This window comes from Brettanomyces nanus, chromosome 1, assembly GCF_011074865.1.
Source record: "Brettanomyces nanus chromosome 1, complete sequence".
Classification (NCBI taxonomy): domain Eukaryota; kingdom Fungi; phylum Ascomycota; class Pichiomycetes; order Pichiales; family Pichiaceae; genus Brettanomyces; species Brettanomyces nanus.
The window spans coordinates 3,964,728-3,985,111 of record NC_052374.1 but is presented as its reverse complement, the minus strand read 5'-3'; the positions used below and the strand labels follow the sequence as shown (position 1 = coordinate 3,985,111).

Genomic DNA, 20,384 nt, shown 5'->3' with positions numbered 1-20,384 from the left:
GTTCATCTTGTTTTCATTTGAAGTACTATTCAACTCTCCCCCCCTATAAACTTAACTTACATAGATGACCACAGTTGTTCCCCCCAAACTCCGGTGCAAGGTCTGTGGAAATACGGAATTCACCCGTGAATACCACACGGCATCTTCCGATTTGGCCTGTACCAAATGTGGTAGTGTACTGGAGGAAAACCCGATTGTTTCAGAAGTGACCTTTGCTGAAACGTCCAATGGTGGTGCTACAGTGCAGGGTTCGTTTGTTGGATCAGACCAGGCTCATGCCAATTTTGGCAACAATCGAGGATCGCTAGATTCGCGAGAGCAGACACTGGCGAATGGAAGGAAGAGGATTCGAAACGTGGCGAGTGCGTTGGGAATTCCGGAGTATATTTCGGATGCTGCGTATCAATGGTTCCAGTTGGCCCTAACCAACAACTTTGTACAGGGAAGAAGGTCACAGAATGTCGTGGCTGCCTGCTTGTACATTGCCTGTCGTAAGGAGAAGACACATCATATGCTTATTGACTTTTCTTCTCGATTGCAGGTGTCTGTATTTGCCATAGGTTCCACTTTCCTTAAGATGGTGAAGGCTTTACATATTACGGAGCTACCGCTTGTTGATCCATCGCTCTTTATCCAGCATTTTGCGGACAGACTGGATTTTGGAAGGATGAAACTGAAAGTAATCAACGATGCTGTGAAGTTGGCCAAACGTATGAGCGATGACTGGATATCTGATGGACGTAGACCGGCAGGTATCGCCGGTGCCTGTCTATTAATGGCTGCCAGAATGAACAATTTTAGAAGAACACACTCGGAAATTGTGGCGGTTACACATATTGGATCTGCGACGATTCAGAAGCGTCTTCACGAGTTTCAGAGCACCCACTCTTCAGATTTGACGGTAGATCAGTTTCGAAAGAATCCAAATATAAGGAATGGGTTACCACCATCGTTCAAGAAAGGACGATTGCTCGAAAGAAAGCGGAAAAAAGTGATTAGAAATGCAGAGAAGATCAAAGATAACATGTTTGAGGACCCAGTGTTGGCAGCACTCTTAGAGGACAGCGAAGTTACTGAGGAAGAGATCAACTCACATATTCAAAGAGTTCTCAATCGACAGTTGAAAGAAAATGCTAGCATGGTGAACGGCAAGGTTGTTATGGACAAAGATGGAGCTAAAGTAACCCCTGAAGAGGATGAATTAGATGCAGAGGAAGTTCATCACGAAGAAACAAACGTGGAGAAGATGATTAGAGAAAACAAGCCTCAGAACTTGGCAAAATTCTTGCCTTCTACTGCGGATATATTGAAAGGCATTCCAGACGATGATAGTTTGTCGGTGGTAGATGACGACGAAATAAATGGGTTCCTATTGAGCAGTAATGAAAGTGAGTTGAAGGAGAGAATTTGGGTTGGCAATAACCAGGATTATTTGCTCGAGCAAGAAAAGAAGCGGTTGAAGGAAGAGGCAGATAAGATTGCAGGACATACAGCACATATTAGGAAGAAGAGAAAGCACAATAACAATGAAAACGGCAGCACCGAGAACGCTGGCACGGATTCGGCTGGTTTGAACGCATATCTCCAAAACGACGCCACACCGTATGGATTGTCAGAGGCTCTTGGAGATGCGGCTAGTCCTGCAGATAGTGCACGTAGGTTACTGCAGAAGAAGTCTTTGAGTAAGAAGATTAACTACGCGGCAGTTAATGAGTTGTTTGAGGATTGATTAGATATATATTATTCAAGCGGCAGTATGCTCATTATGTTGCTTCTTTACATACTTATAACCGGATTTGGCCAAATGCACTATAGGGTAAATAAAGAAAGGTCCCGAACATGAATGCGAACGACCTTCTTGCTCTTTTTTGAGCTCTCTGCACTCTCTTCTAGGGGCAGGAGAAGCAGGAGGAACGGCTTCTGCAGCCGTAGCTTCGGCATAAGTTGGGGGATTCTGAATCATTATCTTTCAAATGAGACCGATGAGAAGAAACAGTTCGCAACGAATCAATACTTCATAGAGCCACACAGCGCGCCCCAAAGCGCCTGGTAGATTTAGGCCGCGGTTGCCTGTGGGGTAGGGGAAGGTTGCCGTCACCTTGAGTCAATTAGACTTCAATAATTGCTAAATCCATCAGCCAATTCTTCCCAGTCCCCTACAAACCGGGCAGGTTTCCAAATCCAAAAAGAAGTGAACCTGTCCCCTGCCGTGACATCTATAACACAGCTGGCCTCCTATTCTGGGGTCCCCCGGTTGAACTATTGTAGGCATTCCGGTTTGAGGGTACGCAGAATATGGCGCTGTTACTGCACCAGGGGGAAGCTTGATAACACCTGGGTTGATGCCGGTCGCTGTAGGAACCAAACCCGAAGGTCTCGACGGCCTGGACGGCTTTGGCGGTGACTTTGGTGAAAACTTTGGCCAGCATTTCTTGCACTTTCTTTTTTTCTTGTCATATCCGGTGTTTTTACACTTTTTGCAAAGATATCCCTTTGGATATCGCCAGGGAAGACTAAGATTGTTGGTATAGAGGTCGTTAACTTTGCTACTGCTGTTAGAGGCATTCGAACTATTGAAAATACTGGAGCCGTTTGAGCTGTAGGGATCATATGAACTTGTGGAAGGGTGCTGAAAACTGGGCCGCGGCGGAGGTTCTGGAGGTCGACCGTACTGACTGCTTTGGGCCTGTAATTGGTTCATGTCTATAGAAGGATCAGAAACAGAGTCCTCGTATGAAGGAGGAGGCTCGCTTGGAGTTTCCAAATTTGGATCAAACACATTCAAAGATGGATTGTTCTGGGGCATCACTTGTTAGCTAAGAAGAAGAAAAAAGAAAATGAGCTTGACTATGAAGGACGTACGTATTCAATGCAGCAGCCCGCCCGCCAGTACTTTGATTTCTCGACTTCCCATCTCCTTTTCACTGCGCCTCATCAACTACGCCACAGATGCGAGTAGGTCCAAAGCCAGAAAAATAAAATATAAACACTCTAATCTCTGTACAACAAGATAAACATCGCCATATCTCTCCTCCTTACTTATCAATGCTTTGGCTATCCGAATCTCAAAGTAAGTACCAGCAGTTGCTTTCTTTCTTTCTTTTCACAGGCTCCTACTAACACAGCCAGAATTCGGTGTTTTCTTCACTGCCTCAGGAGTGGTCCTCTTCCTAGTAGGAATAATGGCACTATTCGACTCGGCTCTTTTGGCCATGGGTAACGTTCTTTTCGTATTAGGACTTGTTCTTATTATTGGCCCTCACAAAACAGTCTATTTTTTCAGTAGAACCGAAAAACTGCGAGGATCTCTATGCTTTCTATTTGGAATTCTTCTTATACTACTTAAGCACTCTTTTATAGGGTTCATTATCGAGAGTTTTGGAATCCTCGGTCTTTTCGGTGAGTTTTTTGCTACTATGGTGCAATTTCTTAGATCTTTGCCGTTTATTGGACCCATCTTATCCAATCCAATTGTCGCTCCTGTTATTGATAAGATGGCTGGAGTGAGGGTGCTACCGGTTTGAAAATTTACCTAATATCTATATACAAGTCTGGCAAACTTCTGCCAATACCTCACTAAATTTCATTACTTTGTAATCCCATCCAAACTGTCCAATCAATTGGAATCCTGTCGATTTCCCACAAGGAACATTCATCGTCGGAAGTCCTGCCAACGATGGCGGAATAGTCATAACATCGTTCAAATAGGACTCGACAGGACTAGTACTGTAATAGTCTGAGATCAAGGGAGGCTTATCCACAGATGTAGGACATATAATGAAATCTACACCCTTTTTGTTATTTCCACTAGTCTCCGGTAACAACATATGCTTGTCTATGAAGATGGAATTGAATTCATTGATAAGTATCGATCTAAGCTTGGTGGCTTTCATGAAGTGGCTATCAAATCCGTAGGAGGATAGTGAAAATGTACCTAAGGTGATCCTTCTTTTCACTTCTTCTCCAAAGCCTTTAGATCTAGTCACTGTAAATTCAGGCTCTGTTTCAGAGAACTCATCTGCTCTGTAGCCGTATCTGATACCGTCGAATCGACTCAAGTTCGAAGATGCTTCTGAGGTCACCAATGTGTAGTAGGTGGGTAAGGAATATTTGATGGAAGGGACAGAAACAGGGTATATCTCCACAAGCTTACTTCTCTTCAGCCTTGTAAGGAGATCAACCAACTCCTGTTTGATTTCAACTCGCATATTTCCCAATCGAAACTCCACGGGAACCCCTATTCTTACTTTACGTCCACCAGGATACCAATTACCTTCCTCTCGAACTCTTTTATTCTCTGCCAACGATGTAGGGTCTGCAGAATCGTATCTATCTAGCATCCGAAACACTTTATCTATGACAGGCAACTTTTTGGAAATAATACCAACCGTGTCCAACGATTGAGCGTATGAGATCAACCCCCACCTGGATATACGTCCGTACGAAGGCTTGAATCCAAACGTCGATGTATAACATGCAGGAAGACGAATCGATCCTCCAGTATCCGAACCTATCGCAAAATCAACCAAATCCAACGCCACAGAAGCTGCTGCACCTCCTGAAGAGCCTCCTATTATTCTCATCTGCTTGTCAATAGTGTAATTTTGCTTCATTACAGGCTTCAAGTAGGAGTTCTCATCATAACCCTCAGAATCTTGGGGTTTTTCATACAATACTGACTTATTGATAACTTTAGAATCAGCTTTAGCCTTTGGAGTCCAAAATTTCTTCTCCTTGTACTCAGAAACTATGTCTTCTTCCTGTACATACAAAGGATTCAAAGTAGGCCCATAGAAAGAGTTCAAAGTGGAGTTTCCCATACCAAATTCATCCATGTTGGTCTTTCCCACAATTGTTGTTGTACCAGATTGTTCAAGAAGACGAACCACTGTGGAATTGAATGGAGATATGTAATCATTGAGAATTCTCGATCCACAAGTAGTGGTCTCTCTAATTGTAGCAAAATTATCCTTAATAGAAGCTCTCAGCTTCGCCAGACCGACCTCATCCTTACGAGGTACTCTAATGCTCGTAAAGACGTTGTACCTTCGACTTACAGACTGGATCTGCTTGAGTGACATTGATAAGAAGCCAGATGAAGGAAAACGTTAAGACAGACAAAACCTTACCCCGGATTTTAGTATGAGTCGCTCGCTCACTATAACTTTTTCAGGCTCACAAGTTTTAAGTGCCGAAGATTTACACGAGGAACAAAGGAGAAGTGTCTTTAGTACGAGTATCATTCTGCCAATGACGTCTACATCACCAGCCAAAAGAAAACGTGTTATACTGCGCTTGAGACCAATTGCGTATTCCCAAAATGATCTAGACACTCCACCTAAAGCCCCTACTTTAGAAGAAGAGGACATCGTTAATGGTAGGCCGTTCTACAGCACAGATGAGGTGCCTTACGATAAAAGAGGGTTCAAGTATACGGCATGTCGGCCAAACCCATATTTCAAGTCCACAATGTACTCAACAACAGATCTTCCTCCCTATGGAGTTAGATTATCATACTTTGATAGGTGTCCAGATCTATTGATCAATAAGGAGATGAATGAAGCTACAGTGATGAGAGGATGGCGAAGTTGCAGGACAAACGTGGGAATTAGAGAGGGAAAATGGTATTTTGAATACAAGTTGGAGAAGTGCAACGATGGAGAAAGCAATGTAAGGTTTGGTATTGGTCGAAAAGAGGCAAGTGTAGAGACTCCGGTAGGGTACGATGGATACGGATACGGTTTTAGAGACGAACATGGACAGAAGGTTCATTTGAGTAAACCTACAAAGTTCCTGAAAGACGGAGAAGAGTTTCACAGCGGAGATGTGGTTGGATTGCTTGTAGAGTTACCGAATATGAAGATACAGATGGATATAGCCAAGCGACAGATTAAGGATAGAACGACGACCGATCCGGCAGAGAAGGAAGCCGAAGATGCTAAAAGAGAACAGAGTCCGGCCTCAGTTCTAGACGAACCAGATTTCAGTCAGGTGGGTGTCATTAGAGACGTTATACCCATCAAATACAGAAATCGATTGTTCTTCGAGCAATACGAATACACTTCGTCCAAGCCTATGGACCATCTTTTGTATCCGGTGACCGTCTTTGGGGAAAAAGCCGTGAGAGACAAGAAGAAATTTAAGCCCGCACGACTTCCTGGGTCCAGGATTACACTCTACAAGAACGGAGAGTGTAAGGGAGTGGCGTTTGAAGGCCTATTTGCTTTTTTACCACCTTGTTCCGAGCAGAAGCAGCTCAATATCAACTTACATCGGAAATCTGACCATTTCTACGTGGGTAGAGACGACGGCTCGCTTGGATACTATCCGATGATCAGTTGTTACGATAAGGGATCCGTCAAAATCAATACTGGTAGTCAGTTGGAGTGCGTACCTCCAGACCTAGAATCCCAGATAGAGAAGGGTGAAATTAGATTGTTAGCTAGCAGATACAACGAGCAGGTAATTGAAGGTTACGTCTACGATCTTATGGATGAAACTATCAACACATATTTGGACAGAGAGGAGGCCAGGCCAAATCAAGAGAAGAAAGCAAGTCCGTTACCTATTTAAATGGAATCAGCTGATCAAGTGCTCCATCACAACTCTGACTAGGACAATTGCTTTGGTGAACGGAGTTCCTATAGAGCTTGAAACATGATCGATGAAAGCGAACAGGACACTCCTCATTCTTACACGCTAGTCCTCTCGTTACTAAGTGGTCGCACACAGCACAGGAATATGCAGATACGTAATTATCTTCTAGGTATGGCTTAAGTTCGCACAACGCTCTCGGCGTTAACGTATAAGCAGCATCTATAATCTCCAACCAATCATCGAGCATTAACTTCCTAAGTAACAGTTGAGCCTCTGTCATCGTGTAGATAAACTTCGACCGGATCTCATGCTCAGCATCGTATTTAGGAACAGAGTATCGAGATACCGATGCACGCGAAATTCCATCACGTGATCCAAATATAAGATCAAGTATGAAAGAGGTAACCTTCATTTCCTTTTCTGTGTAGGATGTAGAGAGCTGAAGGACTTTGGTCGACTTTTTATTGATAAACACGTAGACAAATGAGTGAGCTTCAGCATCGGGATCATCTTCCATATTTGAGTCTGAATCATGATCCCTATCACTAGTCACGTGATCTATAGCCAGATCTAACCGATGCAATTTTCTATTGATTAGATCGACTATAGTGGAGACAGATTTTGCATTAACAAGACCTTTCAACTCATTTATCAAGTGTTCATCTTCCTCTTCATCGGAATCATAGACGTCGGCATTCTCTCCAGGAGTCTCGGCATCTTTTTGTTCTCGTACTATATCATATATTGCTCCTCTAATAAACTGTAGTAGGTCGGACTGAGAGAGAGATTTAGTGGTAATAAGTAACTGGAGTACCGCATGGTGTAACTGACCATACGAGGTAACTATTGGCTCAATATCAATGGATGTCATTAGCGGAGGACAGAGAAAAGGCGTGAATCAAAGGTGAGAAGAAATCACGTCCTGAAAGTTAAAGTGAAACAGAGGGTGAAAAATCCGCTTACCTAATCTGAAAAATAGAAGAGACCAGAATAGAAACAAGAGGTAATAGCAAAATTAACAGGACAACGTGTAGCATTAAGAACTCTCTTTCTTCACTTACACTTAAAATGTCGTATTATCAATCACAAGGAGGCGATAATAACAACTTCTATCAGAATTCCCAGCAGTTTGGAGGAATCAATAGCAACTCGAATAATGGACAGTTTGGCAGTGCCAACCTTCCTTCAGGATCCATGCAGACATCTTACAGTTATAACGGAAACTCAACGGATCATGATCCTAGTCAATTGAGTAAGGGTCTTTTGGCAGCTTTTTCTACATCGGGATATCCCGGGGAACCACCTTTATTGCAGGAGTTGGGCGTGAACTTCCAGCATATTAAGAGTAAAACTATGGGAGTGTTGAGCTTGAAGTCGAAAGGTTTAAGCGGTGATGTGATTCAGGACTCAGATATGGCTGGTCCAATCATTTTTTGTCTGTTATTTGGCACGTTGTTATTACTCTCAGGCAAGACTCATTTCGGGTACATCTACGGCGTAGGCTTATTTGGTACCGTTTCCTTGCATGTGCTTTTCAAATTGATGTCGAATGATACTAACGATACGGGAATTGATATTGTGAGAACGGCATCCGTGCTAGGATATTGCCTCCTTCCCTTGGTGTTGCTAGGTGCGTTGACAGTGGTGATTAGTTTGGATAATACTACAGGTTACCTAATGGGAAGCCTAGCTGTTCTTTGGTGCACGTTTTCTGCTTCCGGGTTCTTTGTTAGGGTCTTGAACTTGACAGATGCAAGAGTGTTGGTGGCCTATCCTTTGGCCATGTTCTACACGGTTTTTGCATTGATGGCTATCTTCGCCGAGAGCGAGGAATAGGTGTATAAATAATGAATAGAATAAACTCTTTAAATAACTTTCTCTCCATTCAATGGTGGAACTAGCATCTGGTAGGCACCAGTTTCAGAGCTGGTATTCTCTCTGTTCTTTTCAACGTGCAACGTGGCCACTAAACTGTCTGCAAAGAACGGATAAGCCACTTTCTCAGGGTCTGTTGAGTCAACGTCTTGTCTATTCATCTTCTCAATGCTATCTGTCGGTCCTGGATAGACCAATTCTCCTTCATTGACCTTTGAAAACGGCTTTTTATCGTTCTCTGACAAGTTTTTCACTAATATCAAGTCCGAATAGTTTCTTTGGTTGAGAAACCTCTCATTACTTCTTCGATTACCCTCAGGACCGTGTTTGAACAACGGAACCATCACCTCATCGGTTTGTGTGTCATACCTGTGAACCTTTGACCTTCTGTTCAACAAACCCGCCATTCCATTTGGTGGTGGGGTATTGACAATAGCGGAAGAGATCAAGTTGAGAATCAACCGTGGATCTTCTGCCGCATTGGTGGCTACATTGACATTGTCCTCATGGGTTCGAGTGGTTTCCACGATGTGGTACCTATGGAACTTTGACTGGAACCGAGACAGACAGCAGAGGTGAACATCTCCACTTAGTATGGTAATTCTGACCCCGTGATTTGCTCCAAACTTCATTAACCGGCCCATAAGTTGATTTCTTTCTGCCTTATGATGCCTGGCACACCAATGATCATTAAGATCATCTAGCAATTCAATTGAACCGTCAAATTCGTTCACTAAACCTTTCAAAATCCATCCTTTCCTAGTCATCCACTTAATTGGAGCCAACAAAGGAGATTCCATGATAGCCTCTGCCCAAACCATTCTTGGATAGCAGATAGGAACACCCAATAAGACCAACAAGTGCTTGATCTGACCCTTACCAGCATTCATCTCCATTTCTAGCCTTTCAAATACATTCTTATAAGTCTCAGCAGTACAAATCTGCTTCTTGGTCCGTTCTGTACGACAGTCTAATCCCAAGAATCCGATTTCTTTACCCAATCGAGCATAGACAGATCTGGAAATAGACTTGATATAAGGACCTCCTTCACTGGAGCCTTCAATCCACGACTTTTCCAATTTAGACTCTTCTTTAGGAGGTGTATGATGTTGAAAAAGCATATAATACTTAAAAGCAGAGTTTCCAACACCTAAAAACATCTCCTGAGACATTGTAGAGTCCCTGTAAGATCCAAATCCATCAATTATATCATGATCATCATACAAATTAATCTGCGGTATCTGATGAAGAGCTACCGGGAATAAAACCTGTAGTGTTGAACCATTGGTGATCTTCATATAACCCTTGCCAAACCACTCCATATAATGGTTTAAGTAATAACTATCAAGAGACTGTCTGATCTCAGAAGTCATTTTCCAAGAAGAATGAATATGCTTATGCTTTAGCCAATCCTGGAACTTTGTACTAACAAGCTTAATGGAATCACAATAAATTTGATCTCCTCCTCCAAGCATGACATGGTAATGGGACTCGCTGTGTCTTCTCAAGACATCCAACCAAAGCGATCCTTTAAAAGTGGAAATATCTGCTCCCAAAGAAAATCCATTACAAGAATATGACATAATATTCATGGACTGGTCAACTGAAGGTAGGAAGAACTGAAAATCCGGTCTATTCTCTCCATTAATGCTATATTTTACTTTCTGCTCATAGTCCTTCAATGTCAATTCCACAGTATATCTAAAAAATAGAAATCCAGTCTCCTCATAGATCTTCTTTCCAGGAAATTGTCCTTCAGATAACTCCAACTCAACTTCAGCCAGCTTTTCCGCCTGACCAATAACATAGCTCACCTTGGGTATATTATTGTCCTCACCTTTGGTTACTATCAAAATGCTGGCTCGATAGTTATTCTCCCCATTCTCTAAACATCCCAAGAATCGAACATTTGGACCACATGCAACATGCAAACCAGGTTCACCTATAATCGGATCTTCTGGACATCCATTGACCTTTTCAGGAACGGCCTTCTGAACAAGATCTTGATAGTCTTTTAAAGGCAGTGCTTTATACCAAGTCGCAGTTGATCCCAGAGTTCCCATAACAATTCTTTTTCTTTTCTTTTCTTCTTGGTGAATTGCAACTGCCACGACAACTGATATCCTGCCGTTTTATCAAGTACGGATAGAAGCAGTGTACCCTAAAGAGAGATTCCATGCGTCTTAGGGCTTGAAATCTTGCGGCTTATATTCCGCACAGCCTTGAAGCAATCTACGTCAAACTTGCTTTTATGCACATAAAAGCATTAATACACCTCTTTGTTGAGACCTCTTTATTGTTGGCTTGTCTCTATCTGTAATGTCGGACATTTCAAGTCGGAAATCGGAAATCGGAAATCGATAATCGGAAATCGGAAATTTGAAAATTTGTTGAAAACTATAAAATTTCTCCGACATCATAAGAAGAGTTTTGTTCCAAGTTTTCATATCATATTTGCTTCTACTTTTCACTAACAATGCCTCCAAAACCAACCAAACCGATCAAAGGTACTATCTTAGTGCTACATGGATTTGCACAGAATGGCGCTGGCTTTGCCATCAAGGCATCCGGTATTAGAAAGGCGTTCAAAAAAGTTGGATATCATACGGTGTTCATTGATGGACCAATCAAATTGACCCCTGCAGATATGCCATTTGAAGTTAAAACCAATGGTACACCTTTTGAAGATTTGAATATGAGAGGTTGGACTTATACGCAGCCTGAAAGGTTTGATATCCAGCCTTCTCTCGAGAGCGTTAGGGCTGCATACAAGGAGTATGGACCATTTGTAGGACTTGTGGGATTCTCTCAGGGTTCCGGTGTTGTTGGTGCGATTCTATCAAAGTTTAATGAAGTTGTTGATGACGAAAAGGCATCTGATTGTTTGAAGTTTAGTATGATTTATTCTGGTTTCCTCTATGACAATAAGTCTGTAAAAAAATACTATGACGAGAAGATCAAGCTACCTACTTTACATATTATGGGAGAGTTAGATACAGTTGTTAGTACTGAACGTTCTTTAGCATTGGTCAATCAATGCGAAAATGCCACTATTATGAAGCATCCCGGTGGTCATTATGTTCCTAGTACCAAGGATTTGGTTAGAAGAGAGATTGCTTGGGTTGAGGAAGTGATGAATGGTGAGAAGGACCGTAAGGACCCTAATGACTCTAAGGAGCCTAAGGAATTTAAGGAACCTAAGGATCTAAAGAAGATTACTGCTGAGAAAGAAGAGAAGGAGAAAAGAGAATTGGATGAATTGTCCAAGAAGATGGCAAGGTTAGGTAAGGCTTAAGTACATAATTCCATAGATAGATAGACATCGTACTGCCTGGGTTGACAGAATCAACTTTATCTTCCGCGGCTTCTTGACGTCTACCGGGCATCTTGAAGTCTACCGGGTTGACTCTCCGTGGTTCCGCGCGATAAAAACTCGGCGAGTCTCTACTCTAATACTCCTGCTTATCTATCTCTTCATTACTCTGTAATCATGGCTAGCGATTCCGAAACAACTCCTCTTGTCAGAGTGCATTCTACCCTTGTCGACGAACTTCCATCCAGACGTATCAGGATTATTCAGGTGGTCTGCGCCATGACCTGGTGTCTTTTCGCCGCAGGTCCTATATTCGGCTTTGCTGCTCTCAAGCCTGTTCTTATCTCTGAGGGTGTCTATAAAGATCTTTGTCCTGTGGATGTCTTGTCATCTTCAGACATCTGCGTCGAAAGAGACTTGAAATTGAACTTCATGTTCACTTTAGCTGCTGTTGTTACTAATGCTACCGCTTTTATTGTTGGCCGTGTGCTTGATACTTATGGCCCTCGTATTACAGGCATAGTAGGTTCCTTTGTCATTTTTGGGGGTGCTGTATTATTGGCCAGTGGTAGCAGAATTACCCTGTTCGATTCTTACTTGTCTGGCTATGTTACTATGGCATTTGGTGGTCCCTTTGTGTTCATAAGTTGCTTCCAATTGGCCAATTCTTTTCCTGGTCATTCGGGTTTGGTCTTAGCCTTACTTACAGGTTCCTTCGATACAAGTTCGGCATTGTTCATGTTTTATAGAGTCATCTATCAAAACAACTACGTCAAGAACTTGTCCTTAAACAAGTTTTTTACTGCCTATTTGATCGTCCCTGTCTTTATTCTTGTCTGCCAGCTCACTATCATGCCTAAAAATTCCTATAAAACAGTGGAGACATTGGCCAGGATAGGAAAAACCGGTATTGATGAAACTGGCCTTCCAGTCGATTCTGAAGATTCAAGATATGATCCTCAAGAGGTCAACGAATTGGAAAGAACTAGATCGCATCTTTCTATTAGATCTTCCAAATCTGTCTTTGAAGAGATCGCTGACAAACAACTAAATGACAAGTCTGGAGGAGTGCATGGTGTTTTACATGGTAAGCAAGTCAAAGAGCAGCTAAAGACACCTTGGTTCTACCTCATGTGTCTCTTCACTACCATTCAAATGCTTAGAATCAACTACTTCCTAGCTACTATTCGCTCTCAAATGACTTGGTATTTTGACAGTGAACTTACTGCTATCAAGATCAATAAGTTGTTCGATATTGCGTTGCCGCTGGGTGGTGTTCTATCCATTCCATTCATTGGATTAATTTTAGACAACCTAAAGACCCTTACAACTCTTCATATTCTTTTGATAGTATCCGCTTTGATTGGTTTGGCCGGTATGACATCCAGTATTTTCCTTCAGGTAGCTGGCATCTGCGTTTTGGTTCTTTATAGACCTTTTTATTATACTGCTGTGTCCGATTATTGTGCTAAAGTGTTTGGATTCGAGACTTTCGGAACCGTTTATGGAACCATCATATGCTTTTCCGGTATATGCAACTTGCTTCAAAGTTACCTAGACAAATTAACTCATTTTTCCTTTCATATGGATCCTAATCCTGTCAATGGTTTGCTTTTAGGTCTAACTATTCTTTTTGGAGGCTCTATGTTAGGATATGTCAAAGGCCAGGAGAGAAAGATCAAGCGTCAGGCTATAATCTCAGAGGCTTTGGCTGGTGCTGAATGATACATACCTCTGTATACTTAATATCTATTTAAATCCTCTTTCTGTCAGCAGTGGTGCAAAGATGCATACAATATTATAGATAAGAATAGAGAGGTCCGGCTGAAGGCGCGATAAGAGAGGGAAAAACAAAATACAAATCGAGTCCTGCCTTGACAGGTTGATGGATGTTCTCTTATTTCTTTGAATAACTCCTTTTATTTAATAGCTATGGTACCGCAATGGATGCCGCAGAACATTCAGAAGCGGCTACTGAAATACGTTTTGGAGCAGTTATCGCTCTTCTCCGAAATTGATCTTCCAAACTTAGACGTTTCTATTGGTACCAACTCCAAAATCACTCTAAGGAGCCTTCAACTTGATATAGACAAATTCAATGTTCCTGGAGTTTACATAAGGAACGGAACCATTGATAAGATGGATCTTCTTCTTACTGTGAGTGATGGTGTCAACATATCTTGTGATGGAATTCATATTACAATGACGCCATCGTCAGTAAACAAGGGTGGAGGGAGTGACTCGAAGATCAAGTTTTCCCTAACAAAAAGTACCGTTGATTTGGCGAAAAGCGCCACTTTTGAGGATTATGTAGATACTGATCTGGACGATGATGAATTTATGGCCTCTTTAGAGGATTCGATCATTAAGAGCCACCACCACACGATCCAGCAAGATGACCCTGAGTCCTACAAGCTCAATGGAATGATGGCTAAAGCTGTGGAGTATGCATTGTCAAAATTGCAGGTGAATATGCATGATATAACGATTACTATAGTATGTGATCTGACAACATTGGAGGTTCATATAGATTCTTCTACTCTTACCTCAGATGGAGAAGTAAAATCTGTGCGAGTGGAAGGAATTGAGGTGAGGGTGGTAAGACCGGGTCATACTGGCCATACTGAGACATCGGAGGACTCTAGTCCCGATGATGAATACAATGATATGGTGATGTCTACATCCTTCATGGCTGAAAGCAAGAATGAGGTTCGAAGTTCACTTCTGGAAAGTGTAATGAATACTCAGAATTCATCTGCTTCGGTTTATATGAGTGCACGGACAGAGTTTTTTGACGCCGAATCACAGCCAGAAAGTCATATAGAATATCCACCTGCAAAAAATGTCCATGATAAAACTGTGATTGCATTTATAGACGAAGTTAGCATCACTTTCAATGGGTTGCAGCATCTAGAAGATATCAAAGTTAAGATTGGAAAGATTAAAGTGGCCGCTTCTCCAATACCAGATATTTTACCATCCCTTCTAACTTCTATTTCTCAGTTTGGCAAGCTTGCTATGGCTATGCAGACCGATCCGAGAGAGGTCAAAGAAGACAACTCTACAGACTCTGAAACGCCAACTTTGCTTGAAGATATGATTATTGAACAAATAGAAGTAAGTTTATACTCTGAATTGGAATCAGAGGGTGGGTCCAGATTGGTTATAAATAATTTGAAGATTGAGCAACGAAACACAAACTACTGCATGGGTAGTGCGACCACTGTCAAGATAGTCAGAAAGGGTTCTGACTCATACAATATCTTTGAATTTTCCTCTCAGGCTGCCAAGGCCGTGGCCACAGATTTCGAGTTTGAAATCCAAAGCTTAGAATCAAGCCAATGGACTATCGTGCTTCCGAAAGCTGGAGTTTTCAATCTTGATAAAGAATGCATCTTATGGATTTCTGAATACTATGAGAAAATCAAGCCCTCCTTGGACCTAATAGCTTCCAATGTTGAAGAGTCCATGTTTCCTTCCACCAACAAAAAGTCTGGGTTTAGTATCAAAACGATGGATATGACCTTCAATATTAAGTTATCCGAGGCCGAAATTTTGGCCTTTAAGATGTCGCCATTACTCTACAATTCTCTTGATGGGGTGCTGAAAGTGGATCATGTGGAATGCCTTCTAAACGAGAGCCGAAACAAGCTTTTTGGAATTGATTCGATTGGCTACAAAAGATATAGTGAATCCCCAAAAAAAGTTAGAGGCTTTGACGGTAATAATCAACAAGAATGTTCATTTAAGGCATTTGGTGAGCTATCTGTTGATAGAATCCAGTTGAAGTCTGAGCTAAAGCTACTTCGAAGACTCTACCAGGTCTATAATGACTGGATGGAAGAAATAAAGCAGAATACTATTCCCATCGTATTATCCAAGACTCCAAAGCGTGGAAAAAATGTTCACATAGCCAACAGCCTGTTTCTGGGAAGAACTCTGCACATAGATTTAAATATTGTTGTCAACTCCATTGACTGGACGTTGATGAATATCAGCGAGTCATTTGGTGATATTACTGGGTCTATCCGTGAAATGGGACTCTGCAAGTTTAGAAACGGAACATTTACCGCGTTTTCAATGGGAATTAATGTATACAGAGAGTATAAAGGAGCAGTGGAATATCTAAGCACCGTGGCTAACCCAGAATTCATCTCAAAGCCAATGGTGTTTGTTAAGCATCGTGACTCTACCACTGTTTATTTGAGAAATATGTATCTCAGTTATTACGGCGCTTGGTTGACGATGTTTGCTGATGCAGGCGGTGAAGCAATTATTGAAGAAGAGGCTACCAAGGTATTGGATAGGGGTCGTCCTCGTCATCATTCAGTGGATATTCCTGTGATAATGAGTGATATTATTATTGGTCTAGCACCTGTTCATATAAATTCACGGGGAGCTTTGGTGTTGCAGAAAGGTAATATGGACGTGGTAATCGATGAATCTGGTTCTGTGATTATCCAGTCATCGTTCAGCTCAATATCAATTTTCCTTATTGATGATAAGTTCAATATTTTGAGTGATAGACAGAGTAAGATATATCGAGGGCGAACTGATGTTAGTTGGACTCTTCCTGCGATCATGAAGAGTAAAGGATTTGTCAATGTTGGCTTTTGCAACACAATGTTTTTGCATGGCACGATGGGATCGTCCAATTCTATGTTATCTGCTTTATCTGAGCCTCTGAGCTACAAAGAGTTCCACCCTTTGGTTGATTTAAAGCTTGATTTAGATTTGTTAAAGCTTTGGTTATGTGCAGACAGTGCCCAGTGTCTTATGCAGTTAACTAAGGATCTCAAAGAGCCTGTAAATTTCACATTTGACGAGAGATATAAGACGGAATCTCAAGAGGTGGATACGTACTCAGGTGTAGAGGACGATTTCTTTGCATCGAAACAGATGCAGGCTGATGACAAAGAGGTAAATGAGATACCGTCTTCTTCGTTACTGGTTTCTCCATCTTCATCGTCTTTTCTTTCTCTCAAGATTGTGGAAGACTTTTATGATGGAAACTTCGATGAGGCTAGTGAAGTGCCTTCGGTGCCTCAATCGTTGTCCTCCCACGTTTCTAGATCCCAGTCTCGAGGAGAGAATTTACCAATTGATAAACAGCACTTTGCCAATACCGAGGCAAGAAATCCCAAGGTGATTCCTCTATCGTTATCCGTTGCAGTCCGAAAAGGACTTTTTTACTTGTACGACGGATACGACTGGAAGGAGACCAGGATACAAATTTATGATGCAGTCAGACGAGTTCAAAAGAAAGGAGATATTAAAGCAGATGAGGTTAGAAGGGAGCAAGAGTGTGAACAGAAAGAAAAGGGATTAAATCGAAACAGCGACGAAGATTTTAGTGCGGATGGCAACGAGGATATTGTAGGAGAAACATTGTTTGAGTCGATTCATCTCGGAGTTCATGCGGGTGAATCATTGGGCAGTGTTTATGATCAGATCAATGCATCTATTGGGGCTCGAGACAGTGATACTGGTGGTACAAGCAGTGCTGCTTCTAGTGAATCGTTTAAACTATGTCAATCCCGAGCGGAGCTATTGACATCAATGCATGCACACGAAGGAAAACTTCGATTGAAACGATCAAAGAATCATAAGGTGAGTATCGAAGTGGAGGATGTGGATATAACTTCACTTCTGATAAGTGATGAGGAACCGCATCCAACGGAGAAGCCTGCTGTATTTGAAAACGAAGAGTCGGCAGAATTGGTTGGGAGAATAGGAATTCGGGTTGGAGATGTGAAGGTTGTAGATAACCTTCCGTCATCTAGCTGGAAGATGCTCCTTGGATATATGTGGGAAGCGGGGGACAGAGAATTTGGTTCCAGTGTGTTGAAAATTGGTATAGATAATGTGAGACCAGTTCCTCAGATGGCTGCTACAGAGCTGAGTCTGCATATTAGCATACTACCTTTGAGACTATATGTTGATCAAGATACTTTGGACTTCACAACGAGATTCCTTGGGTTCCGAGACTTGAGGTTCACTGTTACGGAAATGGCGGAGGATGAAGAGCTGTTCTTGGAGAAAGTGAAAGTAGAAAGTGTGAAGGTGAAGCTTGATTACAAGCCTAAGAAGGTGGATTATTCCGGAATCAAATCAGGCCATACCACGGAATTCATGAACTTCTTCATTTTAGAGGGATCAAGCATGATTCTAAAGGGGGTCACATTGTATGGAGTGTCAGGATTTGAAAGGTTGCACGACCTTTTAAATGAGATATGGATGTCAGATATCAAGCGAAATCAATTGGGAGGGATTCTAGCTGGAGTGGCACCTGTCAAGTCGCTTGTGAAACTTGGAAGTGGGTTTAAAGATCTCGTTATGGTTCCAATCAAGGAGTATAACAAAGATAAGAGAGTATGGAGGAGTTTGGAGAAGGGAGCTAGTTCTTTCGGCAAGACTACAGGAAACGAGATGCTAAGGCTGGGAGTAAAGTTGGCAGCCGGGACACAGGCGCTTCTTGAGAATACGGAGGAGATTTTAGGTGGAGAAGGATCTGCCGGTAGACTGTCAGACGGTGGCAAGGATAATATTCGGAGAAGCATAGCCGGTAGAAGTCGTGGATCTGTAGACTCTTTTGGAGAAGATGAAGATTCAGGAAGGTACGGGAAATATTATTACAGGCCAGCTAAGGAGCCAATAGACGAAGAGGCGATTATAAGTGAGGATGAAGTCGAGGCAGAAGCCTTAATAAAAGCAGAGGCAGAAGCTGAGGCAGAAGCAAAAGCAGAGCGTCACGTGATGAGTTTATACTCTAATCAGCCGCGGAATCTCAACTCGGGACTTCAAACTGCTTACGAATCGTTAGAGAGGAACTTGGAGACAGCAAAAGATGCACTGGTGACGGCCGGAACACGTGCGTCTCAGAGTGGCAGTGCACAGACTGCAGCTATGGAATTTGCACGGGCTACACCTGTGATGATCATCAGGCCGATGATCGGCACTACAGAAGCAATTTCTAGGGCTTTGCTTGGAAGACTAAATGATGTTGACCCTGAGGAGAGGAAGAGATCACAGGACAAGTACAAGAATGATTGAAATAAACTAAAACTGAAATCAACAAGTAAAGCTAAAACTAAAACTAACTCATAATCATAAGGAAAAACAGGACAAAACAGAAATAAAAAACAGGACAAAAACAAAATTATTAGTTATCGTTGGTCAAAACCATCTTGATAGCGTTGTTAGCAGAAGCATTCTTAAAGATATCGTAAGCATGCTCAAACTCGTTCATCTTGAAGTGATGAGAAACCAATGGAGAAGGATCCAAATCACCCTTAATGACCTTGTGCAACAAGTCAGCAGTTGAATAAGCGGAGACCAAACCAGTGGTGATCTTAATGTTCTTAATCCAAAGATCCTGCAACTTCAAAGAGACAGGTTTACCGTGGACACCAACGTTGGCGACAGCACCGCCTGGGCCAATAAGATCCTCGCACATCTCAAATGTGGCTGGGACACCGACACACTCAATGGCGACATCGACACCAGGCTTCTTGTCAGCACTCTTGGTGTTTTCCATGACAAAGGCAACGGCATCGGTCTTACTTGGGTTGACGGTCTTGGTGGCACCAAGCTTCTTGGCGACTTCCAATCTTGCATCATCCATATCAATTGCAATAATTTCCTTTGGATTGAGTGCCTTGGCACCAATCAAAGCGGAAAGACCGACAGGACCTAAACCAACAATGGCAACAGTATCACCCTCCTTGACTTGACCAGATATGACACCAACCTCGTAAGAAGTAGGTAAGATATCACTCAACATCAAAAGAGAATCGTTGGAGATTCCCTTTGGAGCCTTGTACATAGAGTAATCAGCAAATGGAACTCTCATGTACTCAGCCTGAGTACCATCGATCTCATGACCCAAGATCCAACCAGAAGTACCCTCACTGTTCATGCAATGAGCCTGAAGATCATTCTTGCAATAGTAGCAGCTACCACATGATGTAATACAGGAAACGATACAAACATCACCAGGTTTGAACTTCTTCACATCCGATCCGACCTCCTTCACCTTAATAATACCCTCATGGCCTAAAATAAGACCTCTTCCAGGGTTGTTTTCTGCGATAACGGTGGATTCTGGGCAATCACCTTTAATAATATGAAGGTCAGAACCACAAATAGTAGTTGCAACCAACTTACCGATAACATCGGTAGATTTAAGAAGCTTTGGCTTGGCAACGTTTTGCCATCTGATGACACCAGGCTTTAAGTAGGTTAGAGCTTTCATCATCTTGTTAGAGTTTATTAAGAATGGAGGTCTGTAGGGAAGAAATAGAACAATAAGAAGAAAGGAACAAAAACCAACAACCAGATATCTGCAGAAACACACTGGGAAATATCAACACTATTTATACTATCTAGGAAAGAAGTGGAAGGGAAAGAAAACGGAGTACGAAGGCCGAAGACACACGGAGCTGGGGAGAAATGGCCAAGTCAGAAAGTGTTCTGAAGCAGGCAACAAAAGCAAGCAAAGGCAGATCAATTATCTAATAATAGCGGGTGCATATTGAAACAACGCATGCTAATGGGATTAACGAAGGAGCTCTTTAGATGCTCGGAGGTATATGGTGTC

General features: G+C 42.2%; 11 protein-coding genes across 11 annotated transcripts; 7 read left to right on the top strand and 4 right to left on the bottom strand.

Annotated features, from left to right (window-relative positions):
- Positions 1 to 64: 64 nt before the first annotated feature.
- On the top strand, positions 65 to 1,729 carry FOA43_001872 (uncharacterized protein; the record flags this gene model as incomplete). The annotated part of the gene is made up of 1 exon (XM_038922179.1): positions 65 to 1,729. One exon carries the CDS (start codon positions 65 to 67, stop codon positions 1,727 to 1,729), a length of 1,665 nt encoding a protein of 554 aa, XP_038778107.1.
- Positions 1,730 to 3,045: 1,316 nt separating this feature from the next.
- On the top strand, positions 3,046 to 3,524 carry GOT1 (Golgi Transport; the record flags this gene model as incomplete). The annotated part of the gene is made up of 2 exons (XM_038922178.1): positions 3,046 to 3,070; positions 3,130 to 3,524. The coding sequence occupies 2 exons, from the start codon at positions 3,046 to 3,048 to the stop codon at positions 3,522 to 3,524; spliced, it is 420 nt and encodes a 139-aa protein (XP_038778106.1).
- A 15-nt stretch (positions 3,525 to 3,539) lies between these two features.
- Positions 3,540 to 5,081, bottom strand: FOA43_001870 (uncharacterized protein; the record flags this gene model as incomplete). Its single annotated transcript, XM_038922177.1, has 1 exon — positions 3,540 to 5,081. One exon carries the CDS (start codon positions 5,079 to 5,081, stop codon positions 3,540 to 3,542), a length of 1,542 nt encoding a protein of 513 aa, XP_038778105.1.
- A 169-nt stretch (positions 5,082 to 5,250) lies between these two features.
- Positions 5,251 to 6,573, top strand: FOA43_001869 (uncharacterized protein; the record flags this gene model as incomplete). The annotated part of the gene is made up of 1 exon (XM_038922176.1): positions 5,251 to 6,573. The coding sequence occupies one exon, from the start codon at positions 5,251 to 5,253 to the stop codon at positions 6,571 to 6,573; it is 1,323 nt and encodes a 440-aa protein (XP_038778104.1).
- A 6-nt stretch (positions 6,574 to 6,579) lies between these two features.
- Positions 6,580 to 7,468, bottom strand: FOA43_001868 (uncharacterized protein; the record flags this gene model as incomplete). Its single annotated transcript, XM_038922175.1, has 2 exons — positions 6,580 to 6,623; positions 6,697 to 7,468. 2 exons carry the CDS (start codon positions 7,466 to 7,468, stop codon positions 6,580 to 6,582), a joined length of 816 nt encoding a protein of 271 aa, XP_038778103.1.
- Positions 7,469 to 7,665: 197 nt separating this feature from the next.
- FOA43_001867 (uncharacterized protein) lies at positions 7,666 to 8,433 on the top strand (the record flags this gene model as incomplete). The annotated part of the gene is made up of 1 exon (XM_038922174.1): positions 7,666 to 8,433. One exon carries the CDS (start codon positions 7,666 to 7,668, stop codon positions 8,431 to 8,433), a length of 768 nt encoding a protein of 255 aa, XP_038778102.1.
- Positions 8,434 to 8,462: 29 nt separating this feature from the next.
- Positions 8,463 to 10,535, bottom strand: FOA43_001866 (uncharacterized protein; the record flags this gene model as incomplete). Its single annotated transcript, XM_038922173.1, has 1 exon — positions 8,463 to 10,535. The coding sequence occupies one exon, from the start codon at positions 10,533 to 10,535 to the stop codon at positions 8,463 to 8,465; it is 2,073 nt and encodes a 690-aa protein (XP_038778101.1).
- Positions 10,536 to 10,948: 413 nt separating this feature from the next.
- FOA43_001865 (uncharacterized protein) lies at positions 10,949 to 11,767 on the top strand (the record flags this gene model as incomplete). Its single annotated transcript, XM_038922172.1, has 1 exon — positions 10,949 to 11,767. The coding sequence occupies one exon, from the start codon at positions 10,949 to 10,951 to the stop codon at positions 11,765 to 11,767; it is 819 nt and encodes a 272-aa protein (XP_038778100.1).
- Positions 11,768 to 11,962: 195 nt separating this feature from the next.
- FOA43_001864 (uncharacterized protein) lies at positions 11,963 to 13,510 on the top strand (the record flags this gene model as incomplete). The annotated part of the gene is made up of 1 exon (XM_038922171.1): positions 11,963 to 13,510. The coding sequence occupies one exon, from the start codon at positions 11,963 to 11,965 to the stop codon at positions 13,508 to 13,510; it is 1,548 nt and encodes a 515-aa protein (XP_038778099.1).
- Positions 13,511 to 13,717: 207 nt separating this feature from the next.
- On the top strand, positions 13,718 to 18,838 carry FOA43_001863 (uncharacterized protein; the record flags this gene model as incomplete). Its single annotated transcript, XM_038922170.1, has 1 exon — positions 13,718 to 18,838. The coding sequence occupies one exon, from the start codon at positions 13,718 to 13,720 to the stop codon at positions 18,836 to 18,838; it is 5,121 nt and encodes a 1,706-aa protein (XP_038778098.1).
- Positions 18,839 to 18,947: 109 nt separating this feature from the next.
- FOA43_001862 (uncharacterized protein) lies at positions 18,948 to 20,042 on the bottom strand (the record flags this gene model as incomplete). Its single annotated transcript, XM_038922169.1, has 1 exon — positions 18,948 to 20,042. The coding sequence occupies one exon, from the start codon at positions 20,040 to 20,042 to the stop codon at positions 18,948 to 18,950; it is 1,095 nt and encodes a 364-aa protein (XP_038778097.1).
- Positions 20,043 to 20,384: the final 342 nt, after the last annotated feature.